Source organism: Pholcus phalangioides, unplaced genomic scaffold (genome assembly GCF_987345545.1).
Source record: "Pholcus phalangioides strain wild (caught in Gottingen) unplaced genomic scaffold, Ppha-v1.0 ptg000014l_1, whole genome shotgun sequence".
NCBI lineage: Eukaryota > Metazoa > Arthropoda > Arachnida > Araneae > Pholcidae > Pholcus > Pholcus phalangioides.
In genome coordinates, this window is record NW_028301607.1 from 5,749,003 (window position 1) to 5,776,289 (window position 27,287).

At 37.5% G+C, this 27,287-nt stretch overlaps 1 protein-coding gene across 1 annotated transcript in view; it reads right to left on the reverse strand.

The window, feature by feature from the left end:
• Positions 1-26,134, reverse strand: part of LOC149078028 (uncharacterized) — a 143,962-nt gene extending 117,828 nt beyond the window's left edge. Inside the window, exon 1 of the mRNA XM_089242089.1 lies at positions 25,921-26,134. Within this exon, the coding sequence (XP_089098215.1) occupies positions 25,921-26,134 (214 nt within the window). The remainder of the gene's footprint in view (positions 1-25,920) is intronic.
• Positions 26,135-27,287: the final 1,153 nt, after the last annotated feature.

Below are 27,287 nucleotides of genomic sequence, written 5' to 3' on the forward strand. Positions count from 1 at the left end.
TCGAGGCGCTGTATATATATATTTTGTATGCGGTGTGTATTTAGACCATTCTCAAATCTCTCCCACTTCAACATGCCAGCTGCTTCTTCTTTCTTGCCCACAAGTCTTTTCCACACTTCTTTCGCAATCCCTGGCTGCGTTCTCCGGCCCTTATGTGCCACTGGGCGCACGTGCAATTCTTCTCCCAAGTCATTGGATTCAGTCACCCATTTTTGTCAAATGGCTTGTACGTTGCATCGAGTTGATGGCTGTCTTCACAGGGAGAACGACGCGAATGATTCAATACTTGTGAGCACGGGACAAAGTGAGCCACCACTATAAATATTTGCTTACTTTTTCGACACAACTCTGCCTCTTTTGAGACAATGGAAGTAAGGTACTCTGCATCAGTCCGGGGATGTGAGCGGTTCTATCTATCATTCATGTTTCAACTGGTTGCTTATTTATTAAAATAAAAAATTAACATTTTATACATTTCCGATAGAAGAGGTTTGCTTCAGAATTAGTGCAAGCCTGCAACAATTTAGGGTTCCTCGTTTGATTCGGGCTCTGGGTCTTTTTGGCCCACAACTGAAAGCAAACATCTATTTCGGTGCTCACTAATCCTTCATCGTTTTGGATGCACAAATGGTGAATTTTGCATCCTGGGCATCAAATACACCTTCTGGGTAGGAAAATACACCTTCGTGTATTACATCTTCATGCCACTTTCCTCTCGAGAAAAAATACAGGGCTTGTTTTTCGCATCGACACGTGCCCAGGGCCTTCAAATTTCTAGTGTCCAGAAATTGGCTTTTTTTTCTGTATTACAGGCACGGGCTTCTCTCCCACACACCTCTCAAAATCCATATTTGCCCAGGGCCCGAACTCATAAGAAAAAGCCGCTGAAAAAAAGACGCCACGGAGAAGTCCTCCTTCGCCAAACGAATGAGCTTTCTTCTTTATATTCACTTTCTATACTTCCATTGTTTAAAATCAGACAAATTTTTTAATTTACTAAAAAAAATTAATATATGTATTTTTTTACTATAAGTGCGAGGCCCGGTGTGACCTGTCGCTCACGTCCTAAGGGCGGCTGTGACGAGAGTTCGTGAGTGAACATGAAAACAAATTTACGCCGACGAGGTTAGTCGAGATTTCACCATTTTATTACAGGAGCCATCAAGTCCAGGTCCGCTCTTAATGCTACAGTTACCACACCTCGAGGAAAAACAAAAGCCGTAAAAACACTGTTCTGCTCGAACCGTGTTCCCACAATTTGGTATTCTAGGTAAGCGGAACATATACGTATCACAAACCTCTTCATTTCCATGACGTCATCAACTTCCATCACCACGTCAATAACTTCTCTTCCTTTTATGTGTGTTTATAATTAAAACATCACAAAACTGAGTGTTGGTGGCGTCTCGGAGCAGAAAAACCATTAAAAGCAGTTTTTATGGACGACGGTTTCTTCCTTCTTCGTTTAGAAACTTTATTTACGTAAAGTAAACGTAGCTCCTTTTTTTTCCTACGGGCACAAACTGTACTATCAGCGTTGAAAGCGTTCATGGAAATAAATTTAAATTGCCTGTCATGGAGAAAGTTTGGAGTCAATGTGACAGGACTGACAAACAATCAGCTCGTACATGCGCTGAAATGCAGGAAAAGAGTGGTGTATCTTCACACCGAGCTCTTTGAAGTAGCAGGCTGACCCGCTCACCTTCTTTGGGCGAAAGTTTGTGTTCCCTACGAACCCCGAATTGATTTCACTAGGAGCATTTAACAAGGTTTTTGTTCAGAGATATAGAGGATTGATCAATGTGTGTGTGGGGTCAGTCCTCTACCATTTATAGGTATCTTAGGCTCGTGTATCGAGCCCATTGACGTCATTATCTGCACATGATAGCGTGATGCGTGTCCGGAAAATTCACCCCAGCAATTCACCGACAGCAATTCACCGCCGGAAAATTAATCGTCTGGTTAAAATGAGTCGGTGACCTGAATCAGAATGGAGATTAGTCTGGCAACACACGAGTGATCACCAACAGACTCCATTCTTTGTACAGCGGACTCGTTGTCTGAACCCACACGAGTGAGTCCCCTCATTCCAGCAATGGTTTGAGCCGTTATCTGCAAATGCTTTTGAAAAGCACGTGTCGTTTTGGCCTTAAATTCGTGTTTTGATAAGGAAAACGAATTTATTAATAACCATCTAATACGAATTTTCATATGATTTTCGGAATACAACTCAAACATCCAGCTCAGAATCAATTTCTGGCTCCATACCAAGACGAAATGTGTCACCACGAGGCCATTTTAGTTGCCGAAAATGGTACTGATGAATAGATTATCGGTGGCAACGACAAAGTGGCTGATGAAGTGTTCTCGGCGACCATGAAACTTACTCGTGCTTCTCAATATATTCAGAGTTGAAAATCTAAAGAGAGCAAAAAACACGAGGCAAACAAAGGAAACTCCAAATAAAAAGTTTAAATGCAAGGGTACTTTAAACAGAAAAAAAGAATGTCTATACTCCAGTAATGCAACTGAAATTAATCTTAGGGTCTGATAGACCCTTCGAGTCCGAATTTCAACACCCGCGCTGCTGGGTTGAAGAAAATCCAATTTATTTTTATAAATAAAATTTCTTTTTTACAATATTTATAACGAACTACAAAAGTCAATTTTGAAAGATGTTGGATCCATCCTAATCGTGTCAAATGATATATTTCATCAGAAAAAAAGTATCCGCCAAACCGTAAGTCATATGTACACTTTCCATTTTCCCCATACGGTAACAAAATATCGAAAAAATAGTTCAAAAAACAAATTCTTGGTTATCTTTACGTGCCAAGCTGTCGATCCTAAGGAGAAAAAACGTCCTAATCTAACACGTACTTACCTCGAACATACCGAGAGCTAAGACATCACGGAACAGCCATTTTTATCTCCCTCAAGGGGTGCTGGATCCGAAGAAAATTCTGTTGTCTCCTACGCTGAAGTACGGCGATAAATTTTCCTCGGCACTTTAACGGCTTTGGGACTTATATCGGAGGAGACAGAAACGGCAAAAGAAGTAGAAGTACAAAGCACTCATATATACAATAAAATATTGTACCTACAATATTCTGCATTATACTTTCAATGGACTTGGGAGTTCCCCGATTTCTCAAGCCAAATGTGTTCATAATATAATTTTTGGCATTTGTTGTTGCGCTACATAATTTTTGAATCGTATGTTTGTTTTTCCCTCCACTATGGAAATTATATACAATCGTATTCTATCTATTCGTTTACATCTATATACAATATATTCCGCCCCACATATTTACATTTATTTTGATCTACTGCATATGTTAACATTTTTCATTTCAACATTTTTGAATGATAAACATGCAACCTGCGTCGTTCACAGCAATTCCGACATCACACGGCTACTACAGCACCTAGTTGAACTTCCCGGTCACTACCCTCAGCGCGGAGATGGTGGCTGAGATGTTGTTTTAGGTTTGTTACCCCCCCCCCCCCCATTGTCCCCACATCCTTGAGCAGGACCCCTATGTTGGGATATTTTTACGCGCCCTTCAGTAGTTAATTTATAGCGTAAAAAAGCAAAAAATTGTGAGAATTGTCCCGGGCTCTGTCAGTCAGACCCTTGAGGGGGGGGGGCCATGGCTACCCCCACCAGGACCGCGAGATGTTTTGGTTCGACTTACTATCCATAGCGAGGACAACCGGGATGTTTTTGATCAACATTTTAGCGACAGGATTGTGATGTTTTCCCAGTGTGAACTATGCTTCGATAACGTATTGATGTGTAGTTGTGTTTCTATATTTGTCTGTTCTCTAATTGGCATGTGACAATACCCTGTCTCAGGACCTGTGAAGTGCCCTATTCGGCTCCCACAGCCGAGTCCTGCCTGTATTAGTTTCTCTAGTAACAACATATGATCCTCTGGTTGGTGGGTGTTCGGAAGTGCTCGTACTAGGGGTTTGTGTTAGCGGGCCCAGTCCATTGTGCATGACCTTGGGTCCCCGTGGGGAAAGATGATATCATAATCCGGCGGTGACCTTTCAGGTTAGAAATTCCTTGGAATATGGACTGGGTCACCGTTCGGTTAGGATGATGCATGCATTTCACAAAAGTTATGACTTAGTAGGTTTCAACGGAGTTACGCGATTTAAAGTTGATTTAATGTCTTATTATTTATTACTTATTACCTAAATAATTCAATAGATGTTCAGTGTTATTATTTGGGAGGATTATTTAGCACTAATTACACTATTAACGCTTTGTATGTTTTTTAAACTACTAAGATTAACCTTTAAGGTATCCGACTACGTAGAAAACGCCATTTTGGAAGAAAATATCGATTTCCATTTTTATGAAAGCCCTATTTGTTGAGATTCCAAAACAGGAATTGTTTTGTTTACATAACGCTTAGAATCGAAGTTACGTCCACTTCAGTGTTGCGTTTTTACATACAAGTAATCCGTGAATAAAATTTAAATGCGTTTTATATGAAGAATTATATTTTTCACATTTTACTCGAGTTTGTACATGATTTCCATGAATGTATTGATTGTACAGGATGGTTATAAATAAACTGACACTACTCAGACGTATGTAGTGCTCATTCTGATAGGGATGTTTTGATGAAACTACTTTTCAATATAAAAAAATAATTCAATGCTTGACCACCAGGTGAAAAAGTGGCGCTTTTTTTATCACAGTTATATTTTTCCCATGGTCCAAATAAGATATATACTTGGACCATGGGAAAAAATATAACTGTGAAGAAAAGCGACACTTTTTCACCTGGTGTTCAAACATTGAACTATTTTTTTATATTGAATCGTTATTTTCCCCCATGGTTCATGTATGTTCCCATACACCAAATACCTCCATCAGAATGGAAGCTGCCTATGTCTGAGTAGCGTCAGTTTATTTATAACCACCCTATATCAATATGATATTCTGCTATATATTGTTGAGGAACATGAGCCGAAATCTTAGGTCTGCCTTATGTATTTGTCTGATTAGAATGTTTTATACACCAAATTGTAGAATGAAATTTCAAACAATCCACACGTACATCACAACAGATTCAGTGTAACCCCTATGAGCATACAATACAATCCTTTAAATTTTGGTACGTAACTTGCATCATCATTAACTGCCCCAGACGGAAAATTATAGGGGGCGGCACTTTTAGGTGGAAGCAAAGAACAAATTACAAAATTATCGAATTTTACAGTTGTGTGGGGGTGGGGGGCGAAAAAGTAATGTTTGCCCCGGGGGGGGGGGACAAAAAACCTAGTTACGGCATTGGACAGAAGATCTTCAATCTTTTTTGAGTCGGAATACCAGCTATGCCATGGAATTAAATATAACAATAAATCTTGTAATAATGTACGCTTGAGGATTATGTCCATAATCCGTAGAAGACCAACCATCTGGCAACTGTGACTACAAACTGAAATATGATTAAAACACACAATTTTGGAATTCCTACAATTTTCCCGACTACACGAACTCGTATAGATGTTGCTCATACCTCAAGAAATCGTTGAAATTCACTGGTATAAACGAGCTAGAAATTAGGGCATTCCCCGAAAATAAGCCCTAACATGATTTTCACGACGCGCTCCGTATATAAAGCGTAAATTTTCGTTAACTCCCAAGCAGGCCTCCTTGGTGGAGAGGTGAACCCTTCGTGAGCAGATAAACTTGAGACTGACTTTTATCAAAGAAAACGAAGAAAATTATTAATCACAGCGTTAGTGATGATAAACAAAAAAACAAGATGTGGCCGGTATTACATTATAAAAGTTTTAGCACGGTATCACACTATAAAATTTGGATAAAAGTTCTTTTATCAAACTCGAAAAATGTAACAAATAAGCACCTCGGATACATCCGCTCAAATGCAACCGATGCGCTTATTGGTTGCGTTTTTCGAGTTTGATAAAAGAACTTTTATCAAAATTTTATAGTATAATGTGCAGGCCTTAGAAAAATTCTTTCATAAAATTTAAAAAATCATCAAGTGCACTAGTAAATGTACTTGAGCAAATGTAACCTAAGGCTTACCGGTTGTTTCTCAAGTTTTATAAAAGAAATTTTCTATAACTTCTATAGTGTAATTTTGTAAAAGTTGTTTTATAAAACTTGCGATTTTTCAGGATGCTCCTAATACAGGGTGGGAAAAATACAAATACAACGCCACAAATGCCCAACGAGGTGGCTGAGAAAAAGTCCGTAAAAATTCATTAAAAAAAACCCCGGAAAAATAACCGAAATAAGAAACGCTTTGCAGGGTTAGCATCGCCAGGTCAAGGGAATTTTTTTTGACAGGAAAAAAAACTCAAAAAACAGCCGATAGGTAGCGCTATCGTACACAAGCCAAAGAAAAAATACGCAAATAACGAACAGAATGCCTCCAAATAGTTTATTACAGCAGTATGTGTTCCACATGACCACCACCACCGCAGGGAGATAACGCATTGCAAGCGAGTCACAAATCCAGCAACGGCAGGTCCGGATGTACACATGACACCTCTCCGCAGATCGCATCTTTCAGTTCCGACAGATTGGATGGACCGGATCGATACACCAGGGACCGTACCGCTGGTACTAGCGCCATCTATCAGTTATTTTTCCCCGTCTTAAAAACATTCCCGCGACTTAGCAATACTAACCCTACAAACCGTTTTTTATTTCGGTTATTTTTCCGGTTTTATGGATTTTTAAATTTTCCACGGACTTTTTGCCCACCCTGTATTAGGAGCATCCTGAAAATAAGCCCTAATGCATTTTTTGAAGCAAAACTTAATATAAAACCGGGTCTTATGTTTGAGAAAACACTGTACTTCTTGAAAAAACCATTATTTAAAAAACACCCCTTTTTTCATATAATAGATGATAATTTTGTATATTAGTAATTTATTTATGAATTATTGTTAACAGTTTTATATTTATACATTGTTCACTTTAAAGTTAAAGTAAATTAATATATGAATGTTTTTTACGTAAGAATTTTTTCTGAAGTAACAAATCTTTAATCGAAGCGGTACTACAAAAGGCATGTCATGTTCAGATGATATGGAATCATCGAGCTTATATTGCTGGAGAGAGTATGACGTCATTGGTCTCCTAGGCAGTGCTGAGAGAAACGGTGTCCCCCCACCGCAACATCTTTCGTCGGATGATCACGTGATTCGGTGTAAACACATACAATCCCCCGTTATTTTCCAATGGCATAAATAGGAGTTTAAGCATCGATGAGATAATTCCAAAATCACTGAAAGGGATAATTTTAGTAATTAATGAAAGGTAATTCTAGAAAATTAATTAATAAAAGAAAAAATTCGAGAATTAATGAGATATAATTTCAGAATCAATGATTGAAATAATTCCAGCATAAATAAAAGAAAAAAATTCAGTATTAATGGAAGAAACAAATCCAGAATTGATGAAAGAAATTACCCCAAAAGTAATGAAAGAAATAATAAGTAAGGAATAATTCCGGAATTAATGAAAGAAATGATTCCAGTATTAATGAAATAAATAATTTAATCTTTTTTTAAAATCTTCAGATGAGTTCTATATCATTTTTTTAATCTTTAAAACGGAATATTTGGAGATCGAACTGTACAATACATTTCAATAGGGAAATTGCTAGGCAGGAACTGTGTTTTCACCGAGTCACGTGATTTCCTTGCATTTGATGTCGCGGCGGCTGGATGCTTCCTCCAGTAATATAAACTCCATGGATGGAATGCTGCTATCTGCTGTGTCCACTGGCGCGGATTGGTTAAAAACCTAAAACTCTTTAACCAATCTGCGTCAATTTGCCGAATCGCGCCAGTGTGAACCTAGCCTTAGATGTCTATTGTCCCTTTAATAAATAATACCATATCATTTTAGAGAAATGTGTTATTCAAGGCGGGACATTATTTACACACTTTTAGATTAGAAAATGGGAGGCATACATGGCGTCCTGCTGTCCATGATGCGCAGTAGAAGCAATAAAACGATAGCTGCATCCGGCCACCAGCTGTTGTCCTCCTTTAATGCTTTGCTCTTGATACGTGAGAAGAAACGAAATCGAAGAGTGTGGATGTGTGCAGTGCACGTAAGTATGAGTAACGCAGTATGTGTGTGTATGAGTTTTTTATATGTAACATCGATAGCCGGATTTCGCTATAAGTGCAGAATCCGGAGAAGGGGTCTTCAACCTTTTTCTAGTCGCGAGCACTGCCTGTACCCATCATCAAAAGAAGAGCGTCCTTACGGCAAGTTTTTCGCTGTATCCGGATGACTTCAATCCAATTTTTACAAGGTGTTTAATTGGGACGTGGGGTCAAGTGCTCGCGAGCACGAAATCGGACACGCGCATCGAGCACTCTGGGTGCTCGCGACCAACGGGTTGAAGATGCCCAATCCGGAGCAACGGATCATTTTCACATTTCATTTCAGAATTTATTCTGTACTTGTTCATGTATTCAATTCTGAAATGTACAGGCTGCTTCATAAGTTTAAGCACAGTAAGAAAACTGAAAAAGACAAAACGTAGCGTGAAAGAAAAAAAAATTTGGAGACTTGTTTACACACAATACAGTCTGCATATACATAGCAATACATATCGGAAATGTAAATAAGTATACCGACCGACCGAATTTAATTTTTCTCGTCTCTGCCTGGCCTAGCCCGAAGGGGACTGCCTGGAAACTTGCAGACTGCCCTTGATTGGCTATGAAGGGGGTTATAGCCAAGGTTGCGCGTGTTTGTGTAGATGCGAAGTGCTTGTAAGTTAAATATAAAAAAAATATATACGATCCAGAGAGGAACGGATAAGGGTGATGGTTTCCATGAACAGATAAGGGTTTTGTATAGGAGAATATACATATCCCTGGCTAGCGCAGGGTAAAGACTTCGTTTGGACCGTTGCAAAGCATTCGGAATTTCATTTTAACACATTTGCTTTCTCAGCTTCAACAATTTGCCAACCTCTGCCTTGGTTTTTCCTTGATTAATTTACCGGCAAATTATTATTTTTTTATTTTGACGATTTTTTGGCTGTAACTGGCACAGTTTTTTGGCATTCGAAAATCGTTTTGGTGATAATCGGTGACATCCCGTGTGAGGGGAAGGTTTTCCGACCGATTTCCTGTATTTTTATGAAGGGAATGCGGTGAGCCTAAGAATTTATCGCGTTGTGTGTGTAGGCGTATAGATATTTTTCGACCGGAAGAGATTTCGTGGGTTGGATGGAACCCCCGTTGGGGGGGACCCGCAGGTAGCGCATCCCTACTCTAGGTCACGATAGGTATTTCAGTGCAAACCTCAAGATTTATTTCAGTTGATTTTTTGTTGATTTTAAAAATTCAGCCAGGACTTCTCGCCCATCCTGTATACCAGTGATTCCCAACGTGGGCGATGGAATGTTACAGGGGGGCGGTAGATCCTATGGGTTAGATTGCGTTGGGGGGGGGGGCGATGGGAGATAAGAAAGTGCTTCGTGTAAACCCGTTATTGACGGAGAAAAAATTTCGTACGAGAAAAGATATATATTTTTTTGGATTCTCGCAATGATGAAAAACAAAACACGAAGAGTTGTTGGAAAATGAATAATGAGACACGAGATTAAGGAAGAGAAATAAAACGTGAATAATCGATATGCGGAAAACTCGGAATCGCTCTCAATGATCGATGAATACCACACAGAAAAAGTAGAAAAAAACACAAAACAAACCTTTTTCCAGGGGATTCTGGAAAACCAAATCCTTACATGCTAATGAACTCCACACAAATGGAAGTTTGGGGAATTTTGGACATTTGGAGAAGAGATTTCTTTTTTATATCGGAAGGGATTTTTTCCCGAGATATATTCCGAATGAATTATCGGCTTCTTATTCAGGATCGAAGCCGAGAAACCAATACTTTTCTCTCGTTACAGGAAAAAAAACCACCAGTTCTTTGAGAAGAAAATCTTATTATTCTAACAAATGTCACACGCAAACGGAAATCTATACAGATTTCATCTTAAATAAGAAATATACAACATTATAATGTTATACATGTAAAAAAAATTGTTTCCAAAACAAATGCAATCCCGTGGAAAAATATCCAAGGAAAAAACGTGCTATCTGTAAGTTCAATATTGTGATTCCAAAAAACTGTGTTATCTTATCGAGAATATTCTCCTGGTGTTGAAGGTGGTGTTCTTCTATATCATCGATTGTTTTTTCCTATTCCCCCTTTCAGACCTGAATTAAGTTAATGGAAATATTAATGGATTTTTTTTTTTCTATAGCTAAAATGGATTCTTAATGTATAATGCAACATTTCTCAACTTTTCTGAATCCAAGGATAAGTAAAATGTCTGAAAAAATTCGACCGACAACACTAACTTACAGCATGATTAGCGTCATCATATGTTCCTTTAAAATACGGGATATTGAAATTTAGGTATAAAGTATATACATGTATGTCTCATATTTTGAGTGATACTCTTGTAATTTTGGGAGTTCTCACTTTTTCACACACTAATCCTGTTTTTTTTAACGAAGCATATTTGAATACGTGATTTTTACTGAAATTGTGAATGAAGAGTATATACTTACATGTGAACATGATTACATGCATGTTGTGAATGAACAGATAAATTATGACCATAAATATTCATCTGAATATATTTGTGATGACCTGAAGTTTTCCCGTTAAACTGCAATTCAACTGATTGCGATTTCCAGTAATTCTTCATTACTCCTAATTGGTAATTTCCAAGCAATAATTGGTGATTTTGCCGACTTTATGGCAACGTTTATGTTAAAAAATCGCTGATGTTTTCCGTATTTTACCAAATTTAAGCTTCGAATTTCCCATATTTTTTTGGACGAAATATGGTCACTCAAATCATAATGAAATAAATTCTATTGACGTAAATTACTTTTTACTGAGTCTTTCTGCAGCTCTTTACTTCTCCGTCGTTCAGCGATTCCAGCAATAATTGGCAAATTCGTCGAAATATGCATTTTTTGGTTGCAATTATATGCCGTATTTAATATTGTCATTTCCCGTTTAGATATGGTTACCCTAATAACGAAGATTTATCACAGGTGCTTATATCAATTACAGCATCGTTTTTTTTTCCGGTCAGTTAGAATTAAAATTTTAATTCTAACTGAACAAGTGTGCCTGCGGACTACCCGTGGTCCGCGAACCATAGGTTGAGAAACGCTGAAATAGAACCCATATTTACCCTATGTAGAAAAAATTACGAAAGTTAAATTTTTAAAGGAATTACAGCTTTGCCTATCGAGATGGTCACTGCGTCTTAATGGCAGCAGAACTCCCGAAATCATGTTTTTCCAAGTCTAAAATGATGTATTTCGAAATTCAAATTCCCTTTAAGTAGCATTTAGAAATCACTAAACCGCCCTTCAAAATGTCATATCTTTTTTAATGAAGTTGGCTTTCTACTGATTTTCCGCAGGTGCAAACTAACGGGGTATAGGAAAACGTTTTCCATTGAGAAATTATTTTTACGAAGTACGTGAGCTTGCCGGTGCTAAAATAAGAGGCGTTTATGGAGACGAGATATCTCGTCATTGCTGTTTAAAGGGTTAACGCGCAGTCTCACTCGGACACGACGGCGGATAGCGGTGCACTCTTGGTGCACGAGGTGTCTGTGATGAAGTTGCCACTCCACACAAATGGAACTTTGTAGAATTTTCTTTTTTAAATTTTGGGAAACTCTTTATACCGGAAGGGATTTTTCCTGGGATATTCCGTTTGAATCACTGGCTTCTTATTGAAGCCAAGAAACCAATATTTTCTCTCGCTGGAGGGGAAAAAACAAGTTATTTTCCTCCCTAAGAAGAAAATCTCGTCATTTTATCAAATGTCACACGCAAACGGAAGTCTATGCATTTTGTTTGTTTGTTTTCTAAATAACAAAAACCATGATGTTAACCATGCGAAAGGAATTGTCGCCAAAATATATGAATTCCGTTGAAGAAAGAACGTCCTATCTGAGAGAGAAAATTCAATATTGTGATTCCAAAAAAGTTGTGTTATCTTATCACAGAATATCCTGAAGTTATCACAGAATCCTGATATTGAAGGTGGTGTTTTTCTTTACAATATCGATTATGTTTTTTTGAAAGAATATTAGTTTTGAGAATATTCTTTGAAAAAGAATATTAGTTGATCCATATGATAAAATATATGCTCGGTATCAAATTATAATGAGCAAGTTTGTGCGTGTAGGGCAGTGGTTAACAACCAACCTTTCATGTTTCAAGTACCGACCGAATAGCGTAGAAGGTGTGCTTATTCCTAGAGATGCGTACGAGTCTTGTTTATCTTTATATAGACAAATGTACGAGTTTTCTGTACTCTTTGAAATGCGTACGAAGTTTGCTTACCACTAGAAATACGCACGGGTCTTGCTCATCTCTAGACATGCGTTCGAGTCTTCCGTGCCCTTTGAAATACGTAGAGAGCTTGCCTAGCTGTTGGAATAGTAGTGTATATTTGCATATCCCTACATAAACGTACAAGGCTTAATCACTCCTAGAACGTGTACGAGTCTTCCGTAGGCCTACTTCTTAAATTTTAGCGAGGCATACTTTGAAAAACAATGCCGCACCCCTCGAAATACTTTAGATAGCTTGCGTATCCCAAAGCGCATAGGGAGTTTGCGTATCATAAATGGGTATAATATGTTTGATCGTCTCTAGGCATACACACGAGTCTTATTCATCGATAGAAACACGCGCAGGAATGTCCCGTTCCCCTTTAAAATCTTTGGGAGCCCGCATGTCGCTCGAAATACGCATAAGGCTTCCTTACCCCCAGTCATTAGTAAGATGCGTTTGTTCTATCAGAAACGCATAGGAAGCGTGCGTAATTATCATAGAAACGCATAGGAAGCTCGTACCCTCCTTGCAATATCGCGTCACAACTAATGTTTATATATATTTTTTCGTTACTTCACTCATTTGTTTTCTCCTATTGCTGATTGATTTTCGTGTTTATGAATGGTTCGTAGAGCAACTCCAAATCGCAATCTCCAAATGAATTGCATCCAGGTAAGAAGTAATGCCATAAGTTGGTAATGCCAACCGTAAACGACGGTTGCCAGTAGCCAAAACGTTCTCCCTCTAGGGAGAAAGAAATAAGAAAATAAGTATCAACTCTCAATATATATATATATATATATATATATATATATATATAGGAAGTAAATTGCTATAAAACAATTGGTTTGGCTATTGGCACAATGTCATTTGCAGTTGTAAGTTGCTTTATTTGTATTCAAGTAAGGAGTGTTCATGTTAAAAGCTTTTATCCAGCTATGAAATCGTGTGTAATTAGCCTGAATCCATTATAATTTTCTTCCGGTTATGTTATCAAAATATTCACCGCTTTATAAGCTTCATAATTGCCAAGGCGGATGCAACTAGAACCATTGTATTTCTCTTACAGAAATTGTTTCATTAAATTCCGATGTTATTATTGATAAGCTTCACCTTTTAACAAACGTATGAAGGTAATTTGAAATTAATTCGCAGCATGAAATCCACGAGAAAGCCCCAAACATTATAATCCTGACAATATTATAATCGAAAATAATATTTTCAAAAGCGTCCGAAAAAGAAAACAATACTCGCTTCCATTGCAAACGGTATAAAACAACAACTCACGCATCCATTATATTATATCCGGTCGATATAAAATGTATCCAGCGTTGGATTATTATCATCAAATAAAGCTTTAATGGTGCGTGAAGACAAATAGAGTATTTTATTCGCCATCGAAAATCGCTCTGCTTTCCTCTGGAAAATCGGGATCCAAATATTGAAGTTATTTAATGATTCTCGAAATTGAATATATGAGAAAATAATTCTCAGTAAACGGAGTTTTAACGAAACATAGTCAATTGAATCGGACGTTTTATCTCCATGGAAAATACACAGTATATCTTTCTCGTACTTTATTATCGCTAGAACCTTTGTAATAATTTCCGAAAAGCCATTATCTTTGGGATTCGTAGCAGAAATTATTACTTTATGTACAGAATTTACACAGGAAAAATTGACTTCTTGAATCTGAAGATAATACCGTGGCTTTTCAGCCTTAAAAATGCTTAAACGTACAGCTGTATGGAAATTTTATGTAGTGGACACGAAATTGTAAAGTTACTCGCATTGATTTTTAATGGGTAAAAATCATTTGCAGAGACTCAAGGGTTTACTAGTTTCTCCTTGAGAAAAGCAGTCGGCCTTGCTTAAACGGATATCAACGGTTCAATCCGAATAAACGGGGTATTCGATTATGTGGGGAAGAATTCATGTTTAACACCAATTGTTCTGTTTACATATTGAAAAACTGATGAAGGATGAATATTAATAAAGCTTCTGGAATAAATCAGACGTTAGAATTAAATGAAAATCACATTCAATTATTACATAACTTATAAATGAATTATAACCAATTACATAAGGTTTTTAATTATCATTGAGAAAGCTAGCGGCCTCTATGAGCGCATGAGAGAACAAAAATAAAATGATTCAATGTATTGACAACTTTGATATTTCGAGGCCAGTACCCTCTTTTAAGTCCAAGTTTTTCTGTCCGATTTTAAGTTGAAAACATATTAGCTAATACTTCAAGTATTTCATCTCATTAAAATATTATGTACATAGTGATTGATGCGTATTAGCAGTTCTTGTGTAATAAAGCTTTCTTAATATTCGATCAAATGAAATAAAAACGATTACGTAATCAATTAAGAAAACGTAAATTTCGTATTCACGAAATAACCGCGATAAATGCGAAATTTTGAATTTTGCTACTTTTCTGCGAAAAATCTCGATAATTTAAATTCGTTATTCTTCCGTGTGTTTCCGAGCTATAATTGATGCCTTAAAAGAATGCGAAAATAAAGGATCTAGTATCAAACTCCGCGCGTTACACGACTGCGTGCTTCAAATTATTAAAAACACTTCTTGGTGATAACATTTTGCACTACAAATGCTGGGCGCATAAAGTGAATCTTGTGGGTGACGCATTCATTAAAGAATGCAAAGAATTCAATTCTGTTGTGGCCAGGGCACGAAGATAACTTTTCTTGCACTCCAGAAAAATGAGCAGCGCGTATTTAAGCTACCAAAAAGGAGAAAAAGTATCACTGTATAAGTAGGGCTATTACTGGCAGCAAAATGCTTCCCGACGCCTGTAGTAACCAGGCAGAATTCGTGGTTCAAAAGTGTCATTCATCTGAGCGAATATCGTGTATATTGCTGCTGCTTTTCTCAATAAATATGAAGACAATTACTCCAGCATAAGTTTCTTTCTTCCAAATAAGTCTTGACAATGAAATTCTAGCTCCTAAAATACTGGTTCAGTTGCTTTTGTTTCGGAGTTCTGTAGGAGAATTATTCTAATCGACCATTTGAAAGGGTCAAACTTTCCATTCGCACATGTTTTAATGAGTAAGTTCGTAGATTTGAAATCTTTTGGGCTCAAATTTCAAGGGCAATTTTACGACAAAAAAAAATTGACAAATTAGTACAGTAGAGTCTCGCTCATTCAACATAAACGGGCCAGCAGAACATGGGATAATACAGAGATGTTGAGGAAAAGCCTATTAAACGTCAAACTATGTTATAATTTTGCACATTACGAACCTAATAATCATGTTCACAGCAAAACAACAGAAAAAATTAAGTGAGAAAATGAACTTACTGTTACAGAATATTTAAGTTAAATACAGTACTTAAAAAGTTCAGGCCTGTGATAATTTAGAAAAAAATTTTGATCGTAGTCTGCTTTCTCCTGACGAGTGCCGTTTATTCGCTGCCAAATCTCGCCATCTTTGCAGCATCATTATGTCGATTCCTGTAGTTTCTTCTTGTTGCTCAATGTATTTATTTGCAGTTTCTAGAGCCTTAACTCCGTCGTTATGAAATTCTGAAAGCTCAACAGTTGGTGCTTGATTTTTTTTTTTCCGGTGGGACGTCGGATAATACGGAAGGTCGGATAAACGAGATTTTACTGTATGTTGGAATGGATGAATGGCACAGTATTCTGCTGAAGACACAGCAGCAGGAAAGAGTTAAAATAAATTTACTTTACGCATGACATCCAACCAGTGTCCTCTTAATAGATGGGTCCGACTGAGCACGGCCCAGAAACCTCAAGTGCAGAGGGGCCTCATGAAAATGAGATTTTTATTTTTTTGTAAAAAAAATAAAATTTCTTTGGGAACAAATACGAAATTTCTAACCTCAATGTTTTTTGCGAATAAATGCGAAATTTATCATTTAAATTATTTTTTTGCGAAATTTACGTATCCCTAATAATCACTATTTCCACGAGAGGCATTTCGCATTATTCTGCGCGTTAGATGTGGTGGTTTCTTCGACCTAATGAACATACTAGCCTGACATAGGTCAGTGAATTGGTTTAGCTTCGTAAAAAAGTGTAAATATTTCTAATTCTCTCTCCTCATTAACTGAAGGCATAGCTTTGCACACATTGAAGTGCCAAAAATCATGGAATACCTCTTAATATTGCTGCACTTCGCCGGGTAAAAGGAGGTCCCTGACGATATTAAGAGGTATCCCATGACTTTTGGCACTTCAGTGTATATACTGAACGCTACTACCCGTATTTATCGCATTCAATCTATCCACACGTAATCATATATATTGTATTTAATCACGCAATTCATTCATATGGAAAATGAATGCACATATATACTCTGTTGTCCATTAGGTGGAGGATTTTTCTAATTGAATGTATTCCTCTCTCTAGGATCAAACACACACAACAGTTCACCCACTAAATAGAGGCAAGGGGAATTATGGACTCACCCTGTATATTTGAAAGACAATCAGACTGATGGACGAATTTCCAGCCATAAGCTTTTCTTTCAGAATGAACACAAACGTTTATAGAAAATTATGATGGGTGAATGGTGATGTTTTCTCAGAGTTCACATAGAGAAGGCTTATCGGTCTGTAGATGATATGCAATGCAATATTGATCGTGGAATTAACTTCCATCCAAGTGGGGAAATCGGTTCTACACACGCATCGTAAAACGTGCCTTCAACATTATCGTACAAGTAACTTATGATTCGTTTCAGAGGAATTCGATAGGTGTGGGGAAATAATATCTGCATAGCTTGGATTCAATGATCAGTACAGTACGAATCGGACACAACCAGGCTTCATCACCACGGATTCCCCATCATCAGGGCTTCCCTTTTTCAATACCAGACCAATCATGTCCTTTTTTTTGTCTGCGTCTTTATCCACACCGATTTAAAATAGAAATTTTTGATGCGGTATATTGAACTTTGTTGAAGGAGAGCAGACGTAGCCATAAGCTTGAAGTATGTGGGCCACCCCCCCCCCCATACTTTAATTTCTTACTTGAAATTCCCGAAAATTCTCAACATACACTCAAGATGCCAATTCAAATTTTAGAACCTAACATCCTATCCCTCCGAACATTTTCAATTACTGTAGCCGTAGGGTACTAAGAAGGGTTACCATTTGCGAGTATTACTAATCTAAGCTATGGAAGAGGGGGCTAGAGAAGGGGGTTTCTTTTTAACCCCCTTCAGGATCCTAGCAGAGATTTCAGCGGGTCTATGAGTTTGAATGAGGAAAACTCACGCAAAAAGGGGCAATGGTTTTCATTTTATTGACTTCGGCAGTATTTCTCAAAGTATGCGTTGAGGCTCCTATGGGCGTCGCGGTGAGCTGGGGATTTATGATTTGAAAAAATTTGTCGGTGATTGTAGGGGGTTATTGGTTTGAGTAGCCACACACGAACCATGAATAGGGCAAGAGATGTAAGGATGAAGAACTACTGTCATAGGGGATGCACGTACTTCGTGTTACGGGCACGAAAGGTCCGTCGAAATTAAAAGGTTAAGATCTTATGGGCTAGATTCCTCAAGTATGTTGTCATGGAATACCGCTGGCAGATACAATATAAGTTTTTCAGATGTTCAAAGGAATGGATCACAGAGTCAATCTAATACATCGTGCTGAACTCTCATCACGAAGATCCAGGGTTGAACTCCGTTGGGGACACAGTGGCGGGCAGCTTAATTTTTTTTTTTTTTTTTTTTTTTGCGTTTTCTAGGTCCGACCATCACCGGCTCTCAGTGGTGCTTGGCTGAAGTTGGTATCCTGTGATTCCTAACTTCGAGGCGCCAATGCAAGTTGATCTTCCCGTTAAAAAGTCCCGCTAAAACAAGAGAGCAAAAGGCCTACAAACATTCAATCATTACACTTCACTCTATAGTTCGCAAAATATATGGCAGATAGCAGCATTATGACAAAAGCATTACACCAAAAAAAACTTCGTTTGGTTCACAACACGTTTGCTTGCGACTAGAAAAAGGTTGAGGACCTATATTGTAGATGGTGCACCCTAAAATAAGGGCCCTCCACACTCCTTGTATCACCTGATTATTTTCCTTATTTGCCTGCCCTCGCACATGCTTTTTTTTTTTTGTTATTGTATATGAATGCACAGACATGACTAGGGGTCTTTTTAGGTCCCGAGATAGAACCCAAATCATTATTTTTTTTTCTCCTTGTAACTCAAGATTTTCTCCGTCATCACAGCGGGCAATGAGCTTATGTCGAGTAAAGCCAGGGCCACACCCGTGTCGAACCTAGCTCAAAAAGTTTCAAGGTAGGTCATGGGTGAGCAGTGTGGCCGCTTCACCAATGACAATGATCCTCAAATGTTGGAGGCTGGAAGGATGGTCGAAGAGAACGACCAGAACGTTCCAGATGCCACCTTTCTTCCCGATGATTCGATCATTTTTGTTACACCACGGTCATTTTTTTCAGCACTCTTCTTTCCCGATCTTTAAATCAGTCCGGCAACACACTGGTCAAAGAACGCCAACAGTCACAACACGCGTTGGCGTCTTAAATTTGTCTGGAAGCAAAGCAAAATATTTGCGAATGACTATTGGGCCAGGATGGACGCGAGTGTGGACCTGGTTCAAGCGAAAATCTGAAGTGAAAGCCTGGTTGTGCTCGGTCTGTTCTGTTCCGTAAAAAGGTAACTAACTCACTGGGCTTGTTTAAACAAAGGGGGCCCTTAACCTTTTTCAGCCGCGACCGAAAATCAACAAGATCGGTTTTACGACCCATGAGACTATTTACTTTTTGAAATTGGTAATACCAGTGATAGAATACGTGCATTTCTAATAGGACTATAGGTAGGACTCATTTTGCCCTTGCGAATTAAGTCCAGGTTGTGATGTATGGCTCAATATTCTTTTGCTCTAAGTGGATTTCTGCTACCTGTCTCGGAAGCTCCTATGAATCAAGTTTGAATCGGGACCCACAGCTTAAGAGCCCATGGCTGTAACAAACGAAGTTAAACGAAGCTATTTACTTGTTAAGCTTCTTTTCTGGTACAACTTAGATTCATCTTTCTTTAGCTTGGTTGTTAGCTCACTTTGTCTCGATGGGAATTACCGCTAGACGCATAAATCTCAATATCTTAAGAGCACTTGCAATTTGCCTCATAAACGTCGGGAGGGAACATTTGCGATCACTCGACCTCCGAACGCCAGATGTCTTTTTTCTCACGCGATTCGAATTGGTCGTAAATCAAACGCTAATGGATCACTAATTGTGTCTGGAGAGTGGACTACACTCTATTTTTTCCTCGTAATATTTCCACTTAACGAACGATTCCGGGAACTTACAACGAAATGATTCGGATGTTATTAAAAAAGAAATCGTCATCTTGTGAGGGGAGTTGATACCTTTAACACGGTGAAAACTCTATGCTCTCTAATAGAAATATTATTAAAAATACCCTCGAACTATTGATTTATTTAAATTTTTTTACACATGTTCTTGACTGTATGTGATATCTTACGCTGGTATAAAGTTTTGCATGTCTTGGATACTTGATTTTTATGTAAATTTTTTCAAAGAAAAGGCATTAAGGGTCTTTAGTGCAAGCAAATTTTCCAAAAAACACATTTTCCAATTTTTAAATACTATGAAATTTTCTGTGTTCAAGTTTTACCTGCACTAAAAACATTTTTGAAACATTCTAATATAAACTGCTGGCAGGCATTACACGTGCTAACGCCTTCCATTAAAATACGTTTTTCTCAAAACTAAGTCTTTTGTTAGATGAGGAATATTTTTTCGAACACCCCTCATTCAAATGCCTTGAAACGTTGTATGTTTCTCAATACTATGGTGTTACATACTTTAACACGAGGATTGGATTTTTGTTAAAATTATTCTCAAAAAAAAATTTATGGCACAAAATACAGACAAATTTTTGAAAAAGTTACATGTTGGTTGGAGTTAAAATTCGAGGAAAAAATAACCAGCAATTAAAATCCTAAAAGCTCGTGTAAAAGTACATAAAACCGTAGTGTTGAGAGACACGCAAAGTTTCAAGACATTTGAATGAATGGTTTTTCGAAAAAAGTTCCCTTATCTAACAAAAAACTTAGTTTTTTGAGGAAAAACGCATTTTAGTGAAAAACATTAGCACGTGTAATGCCTGACAGCAGTTCATATTAGAATATTTTGGAAATATTTCTAGTACAGAGCAGGACAAAAACTTGAACACAGAAAATTTCATAGTATTTAAAAATTCATAAATGTGTTTTTTGGAAAATTCGCGTGCACCCAACCCCCTAAAAACAGTTTGAGTGCATGATAAAATACCATGACATCAACGTAATTGAATATATATTGATTCAAAATATATATTAGGTGCATAGCAAACAGGGGGGTATGACATTTTACTGGTGAACCGTAGACGTATACTTCCAATTAGGAAAGTTTTTAAATAATGTATAGTATTCAGATACGTCATTCATGACATATTTGTTTTAAGGGATTGTTATTAAAAATTTAAAAAAAAACTAACTTTTCATTCAGTCCCCGTGTGCCCTAAAACCCAATTAAGAAGTTGTTGCCCTGTCTCTCCTGATGGAAACATGGAATTTTTTGTTATTGACAAGTGCGATATTTACTGAGATATTCGAAGAACGGAAAAATGTTTGAGGAAAACAGCATTAAATGCTGGTAAAACGGGTTTTCCGCATTTAACGTTGTTTTTTCACGAAAGATGAATGATATGTCTGAGTACCATATACGTTATTTGGAATTTTGTTTTTTTTATTGTAAGTATATCTTTAGGATCAACTGTTCGCCAGTAAAATGCCCTACCCCCCCCCCGTTTACTATGCACCCTGCATCAAAGAAACTGTTCAGTTCAAGAAATGAAGAGAAAGTTTAAAATTTCTTTGATTCAATCCTATTTAAAATTAAACTCTAAAAAATTGAAACAAAATTTAATTCTAAAAGTTTTATTCCGAATGATACTTAGTGAACGAAATCTCAACATTTTCATCATTTCATGAACTGAAGTTTCCTTTACTTTGAATCAATTTTTATTCAATTGCATTGATGTCATGGTATTTTATCATGAACGCGAGCTGTTTTTAATGCATTTTATTTGAAAATTTACAAAAAAATTAATTCCAAGATGTAAAACTTCATATCAGCTTAGGATAGAAAACACAATCAAAAACATGTGTAAAAACATTGAAATAAATCAATAGTTAAATATTATTTTTCAATGATATTTCCATTAGAACATAGTTTTTCACCATGTTAAAGGTATCAAATATAAGAGCGGACTATTTCTACATTCGAATTGCTTTGGAACATTTTTTTGCAAGAATTCAAACATTATACTAGAACAGGTGTTTTCAACGGTTCAGACATTCTCAGCCAAATTAAACTTTCCAGGAAGCCCGTGGGACGGTATCGCGTGGAAACATCGGCAACAAAAAGATCGCACATCAAAACATCACCCTGAAAAAAAACATCGCACGTCAAAACATAGCCGTGACGAAAACATCTCACGTCAAAACATCGCGAGTCAATACATCGCCAACAAAAACATCGTCGTCAATACATAGCGGTGACAAAAAAATCGCACGTCAAAACGTCGTGAGTCAAAGCGTCGTCAATATAGCGGTGACAAAAAAATCGCACGTCAAAACATCGCCGTGACAAAAACATCTCACGTCAAAACATCGTCGTCAATACATCGCGGTGACAAAAAGATCACACGTCGAAACATCGCCATGACAAAAAACATCGCACGTCAAAACATCGCCAACAAAAACATCGTCGTCAATACATCACCGAAAATAAAATAAAACTATATTTCCCTGCTTGTGTGTGTAAATATCAGCGGATTATGTGTAAAGACATCGGATTTTCTTATAATGCCTTTATTATTTTATTACTGTTTTATTTATTTCTAAGGATATATACCGTACTACTGCAACATTTTTGAGATTTCAGAACATAAATGAATGTACAGGTTAACTTGGTTAATTCGTATTGTTGGATAATTTGAATATTAGGAGTTTGAGTTTCCTATTCAATTTAATAGTTGAAATTACTTAATTACCAACCGGTATTCTCGGTTGCTAAACTTATTGAGCACTTTTATTCACTCTGAATTCATTTATTATATTGAAATTGAACGTTTTTTTATTTGCAAATACTTCCTTTCATCTCAATTAATTCTTTTTAATCATTTTTATTTAACCTGGAATTTGTCCCGATAATTCTGATATTATTTTTTCACTAATTCTAGAATTTCATTAATTATGAAATCATTTCTTCCAAAAATTGTTAATTTTTTCCATGAATTATTACTTTAACAATTCTGCAATTAATCTTGACAATTCTGAAGTTATTTCTATCTGCAAAGTTCTGGAAATATTTCTTTTCAGTAATTCTGCAACAATTTTTTTAATTATAAAATTTTCATCAATTATGAAATTGTTTTTATTTTTGAAATAATTCTAAAATTATTTCTTTCATTAAGGTGTTTTTTTTAGCACTCAGGTAAATTCTGTAATTAAGTACACCTTTTGGATTCCGAATTTGGTCTCCCGATACATGCAGCCTATATGAAATCATAGGCCTCAAACTGTTTTGGTTCAGACTCCCCCTCCCCCGAATTCTTTACGACGGCCCTTTTAATGTATCAAATGCACAGGATTACTATTGATTCTGGGAAGTATCGCCGCAGTTCTAAATACAGTAGTACAGATTTCAGTGACTGGAGCTCATTTTAGCGATTCTTTTTTGGTGAAATCAATCGTTTTTCTAAATAATTTTCTAAAAATGGTGCGCGGGCCATGGGTACAAGACCCTTGTACACTAAGAGAAGTTATATTGAACATCTTTCCTTCGTTATCTCATTATCAAATAGAAAAACTACATTACTTTCATATGGGGTGATTCTCTGTATCACCCTACTACTACTACTAAACCCCACACATTTACCTCGTCCATATTCCTCTGCGGAACTTCTAACGAATTGGTACATGCGGGAATGTGCGTGTACGTGTAGTGAAATCTGACGAAGTTTGTTTCTGTGTAATGCTTGTTATGTGTAGTGCTGCCATCTGCCACCAGTTTTCCTAACTATGAGTGAAGTGCAATGATTGAATAATTAACCGTTGTAGGCCAGCTGCTCTTTGGCGAGACTTTTTAATAGGGGGTCTGTATCACCCTATATAATGGCGTAGAAACCAACTGGCTAGAATTTCATTAGTCGCCAAATTTCTGTCATAATAAACTTTACCCTATACATCGGTTGACCATTAATACAAGAGCTTGTTCCCATTAATACAGGAGCTTGTCAAACGTATTTATCAAGTTGTTGAAAAAAATTGAACCGTTTTTTGCCATGATGAAAACAATAAATCAGCTCTTCATTATAGTTAGAAAAATTGATGGCAGGGAAATAAAAAGCATTATAAAAAAATAAACTTCATGTTAGGTTTACAGCATATACGCGCACATTTCCCAGCATGGTCCAGCGCTTCGTTGATTACCTATCGGCTTACATCTTCATTGAGACACAGCGGCGGCCATGATCTGGTTAGGAGGAACTAGAAACCACCCCCGCACCCGCCTTATAAAAAATTACTACTTTATACATAGGCGGATACAGGCGGGACCACGGTAGAGGCAACCCCAGTTTCCCCAAAAATTTGTATTATTGGCATAGGCGAAAGGTTGGAGAACAACAATCCGCCACCGTTCAATGTTTATCCGATCATTGATCATTTTTGTGGCACCACGGCCATTTTCTGCATACGAGGGCTAATTAGACCGGGACCTACAATTTATTGCCGATTCCGAACGGCGGGCTTGTTTTCTATACTCATCGAGAGGTTGGTGCGCTCCCCTGCGGTAGCGATTTTTTCTGTTGTCACGTCGCCGTTTCTGTTGTACCCTGTATCAGGAGAGTTTTCTCACAAGGACGAACCGGGTATCGAACTCGCGACAGCTCTAAACATCCTTTAGTACTTTAGGCGAGTATCTTATCGACCTGGTCTAGCACGCGCCTATTTATCTGATCCCATGTGCCCCCGCCCTCAAATTGAAAGAGCCCGTATCCCCCTTGTGACTAAAAATCTTACGATGAATCGTACGCGGTTACAGACAGGAGCAGATGAGCGCATATTTCTCAGAAATATGAAAAATTTCACTGAACAGGTGCACTGAGTTAGGTCCGACCGTCCATATAAGGTCCCGTTCAGTGCACACGAGCTCCAAGGAAAAGATTGAGATATTTGTTGCCTCTGTAGTCTAGGGCGTTCACCCGGAAGATGAAAGGACGTGGGTTCGATATCCAGCACAGGGGGCAGTTGAATTTTCTCTTTCCAAAATATATTTTATTTTCATTGCGTAAGTAGCGTCCCCTATCGGTTGAACCGAGAACAAAAACGAAATAACTAAATTTAAGTACTGAAGACAACTTGGATATACTTTGAGGCCAGTACCCGCTCTCAAGGCTAAATTTTTTGTCCAAGTCTTAACTTGGTAATTTTTTTGCCATTAATTTTAAATCAATTACACGATAAAAATATTTTACATATAGTGGTTGATGTATATTAATTGTTGTGTCAATCTTATATTTGATTAAATTAATAATTACATCTATTTCATTAAATGTGACATTAATACGATATTTACGCATTTCTAAGTAACTTTTAAATGCATTAGAGACTCTCGGTAGCAGACACCTATGGGGAAGTACGATATACAGTGGAACCTCGTTTATACGACTTCCACATTCATACGAAGTTTGGCTTCTGTCGCAATCGGTTCCTATACATTTTTATGTTAAAATGTTTTTGTCACTGTGTGATATACCGATGATTATGAATAATCACCAATCGTCTCGATAAAGTGTCATTATTTTTTTCACTGCATTTATCACTTTTAGAGATTATGCTTAAATATTCCAAATAAATTTGGAGAGTCCGATAAAATTAAATTAGAATATGTGTGAAGATGGAAAAACATTATTAGAGTCTTGTAATGTTGTTGCCTTTCCCACACATATCAACAAACCAAACAGACATTATCATTCGGAATCCGCATCCTGTACCACAGTTATGTTCAGTTAATCTACTAATTAATCGACGCATTATCATATTTACCAATATGAACTTGGGATAATACATAATCACCAATGAATATGATAAATACTCGGTTTATGACCAAAAATTAATAAATTAGAGTTTGGAACAAAATTAGAGTTTGACTGATTTTACAGTCCACTCGAGAGTGTCCGCTAACGGGGAGTGAAATACATTAAAGCCCTATTCAACGGGGTCGGGGATCAGAAAAGTGTACGTTATTGGAGGTTCCACTGTACCACAATTCTTGTTTTCACACTAGTGACTTTCAATATAGAAATAATTTTTTTTATCGCTGGAAAAGTTACAACTTTCAAGTTTCCAACTTCTCAACACTTTCACAGAAATCCATATAAAATAGTGTTTTTCGAACAGTACTCACCACTTGTGATATCCTCACAAAAAGCACAACGGACGGATTGCAGTATGACTACTCCTAAGTAAAACACCTTGAGCTCAATTTTGACGAATCGGTATGTGACATAACTTATCCGAAGACCCGTGTCAGATGCTGTCTTGTCGACGAGATTCTCGCCGTCCCGTCGTCTTTGCACGTTGATCCGTAAACTGACATCGCTCGGAGAAGAATGCATCATCTTAGTGGATAATCTCGCCACTAGGGGGCAGTTCCGTTGAGTTAGGAGATGCGGCGGAGGAAACTGGACAAAAAATGGGAAAAGAAAAATGCCAGTCGACGCCCCCCCCCCCCCCCCCGCCGAGTGTTCTTTTGTATTTGGAATGACTCCGGAGCGGGTTGAAAAACAAAAATGCAGGAAAGATGCTCTTGTGTTTGGGAGTGCGAAATAATGAGATGAGAACTGGAAAAGTTTCCTCGGGGGCAATCTCCTCTTCTCTCCGGGAGGAAATCGAAGTTTTCGCTGTAGAAGTGACAGTTTTGTACGGGAAAAAAAATTTAGTTTAACACTAGAGTCGACTTGGTCTTCTTTGCCTGGAGCAAGAGGCACGTATTCCGGATGCGAATACATGTTTCTCTCGCTACTACTGAGCATTAGTTGCTTTAAGCTCTGCGACAGGCATCTTCAACCCGTTACTCGCGAGCACCACAGTGCTCGATTCTCGTGTGCGATTTCGTGGTCGCGAGCACTTGATCAATGTTCCAATTAAACGAGGATTGAAATTATCCTGATTTCTCATGCATTCGTATGCCAAACTTACCGTGAGGATGCTCTTCTTTTGATGATGGGTACAGGTAGTGTTCGCGGCTAGAGAAAGGTTGAAGACCTCTACTACGGTGTGCTTAGCTCATAAGATACACCGTGATCCTCGAAAATACGATTAAACTCGGTTAAAACGACATAGAAAACCTCTTTAATTTAGGTCGTTATAACCAAGGTTGACGCGTTTCGTTTCCCCAAGGAATTTTAAATATGAAAAGTACACTTGGATGCCAATAAATACATACCTACAAAAATGAAGTTCCAGTCGAGTTCGCTTATAAGCTACCCGCTCGGTGATTCGGGAAGCGTATGTTATAACCAACGTGTATGTTACAAGCAAGGTCTTAAAGTCAGCTTACATAACAGTTGTTTTTATGCATAAAATTCATTATTGACACTGTCTCGGACAAAACAAGCTTATGCAGTACGTAATTAAATTCAATATAGCATGAATATCGATTTTAATTGATATCACCCGAGGGATTTTGAGAATAATTTCCCAAAATCCCTCAGGAGACGCAGTCGAATCCCATTTTAACGAATACCATTATAGCGAAAATCTCGTTTTGAC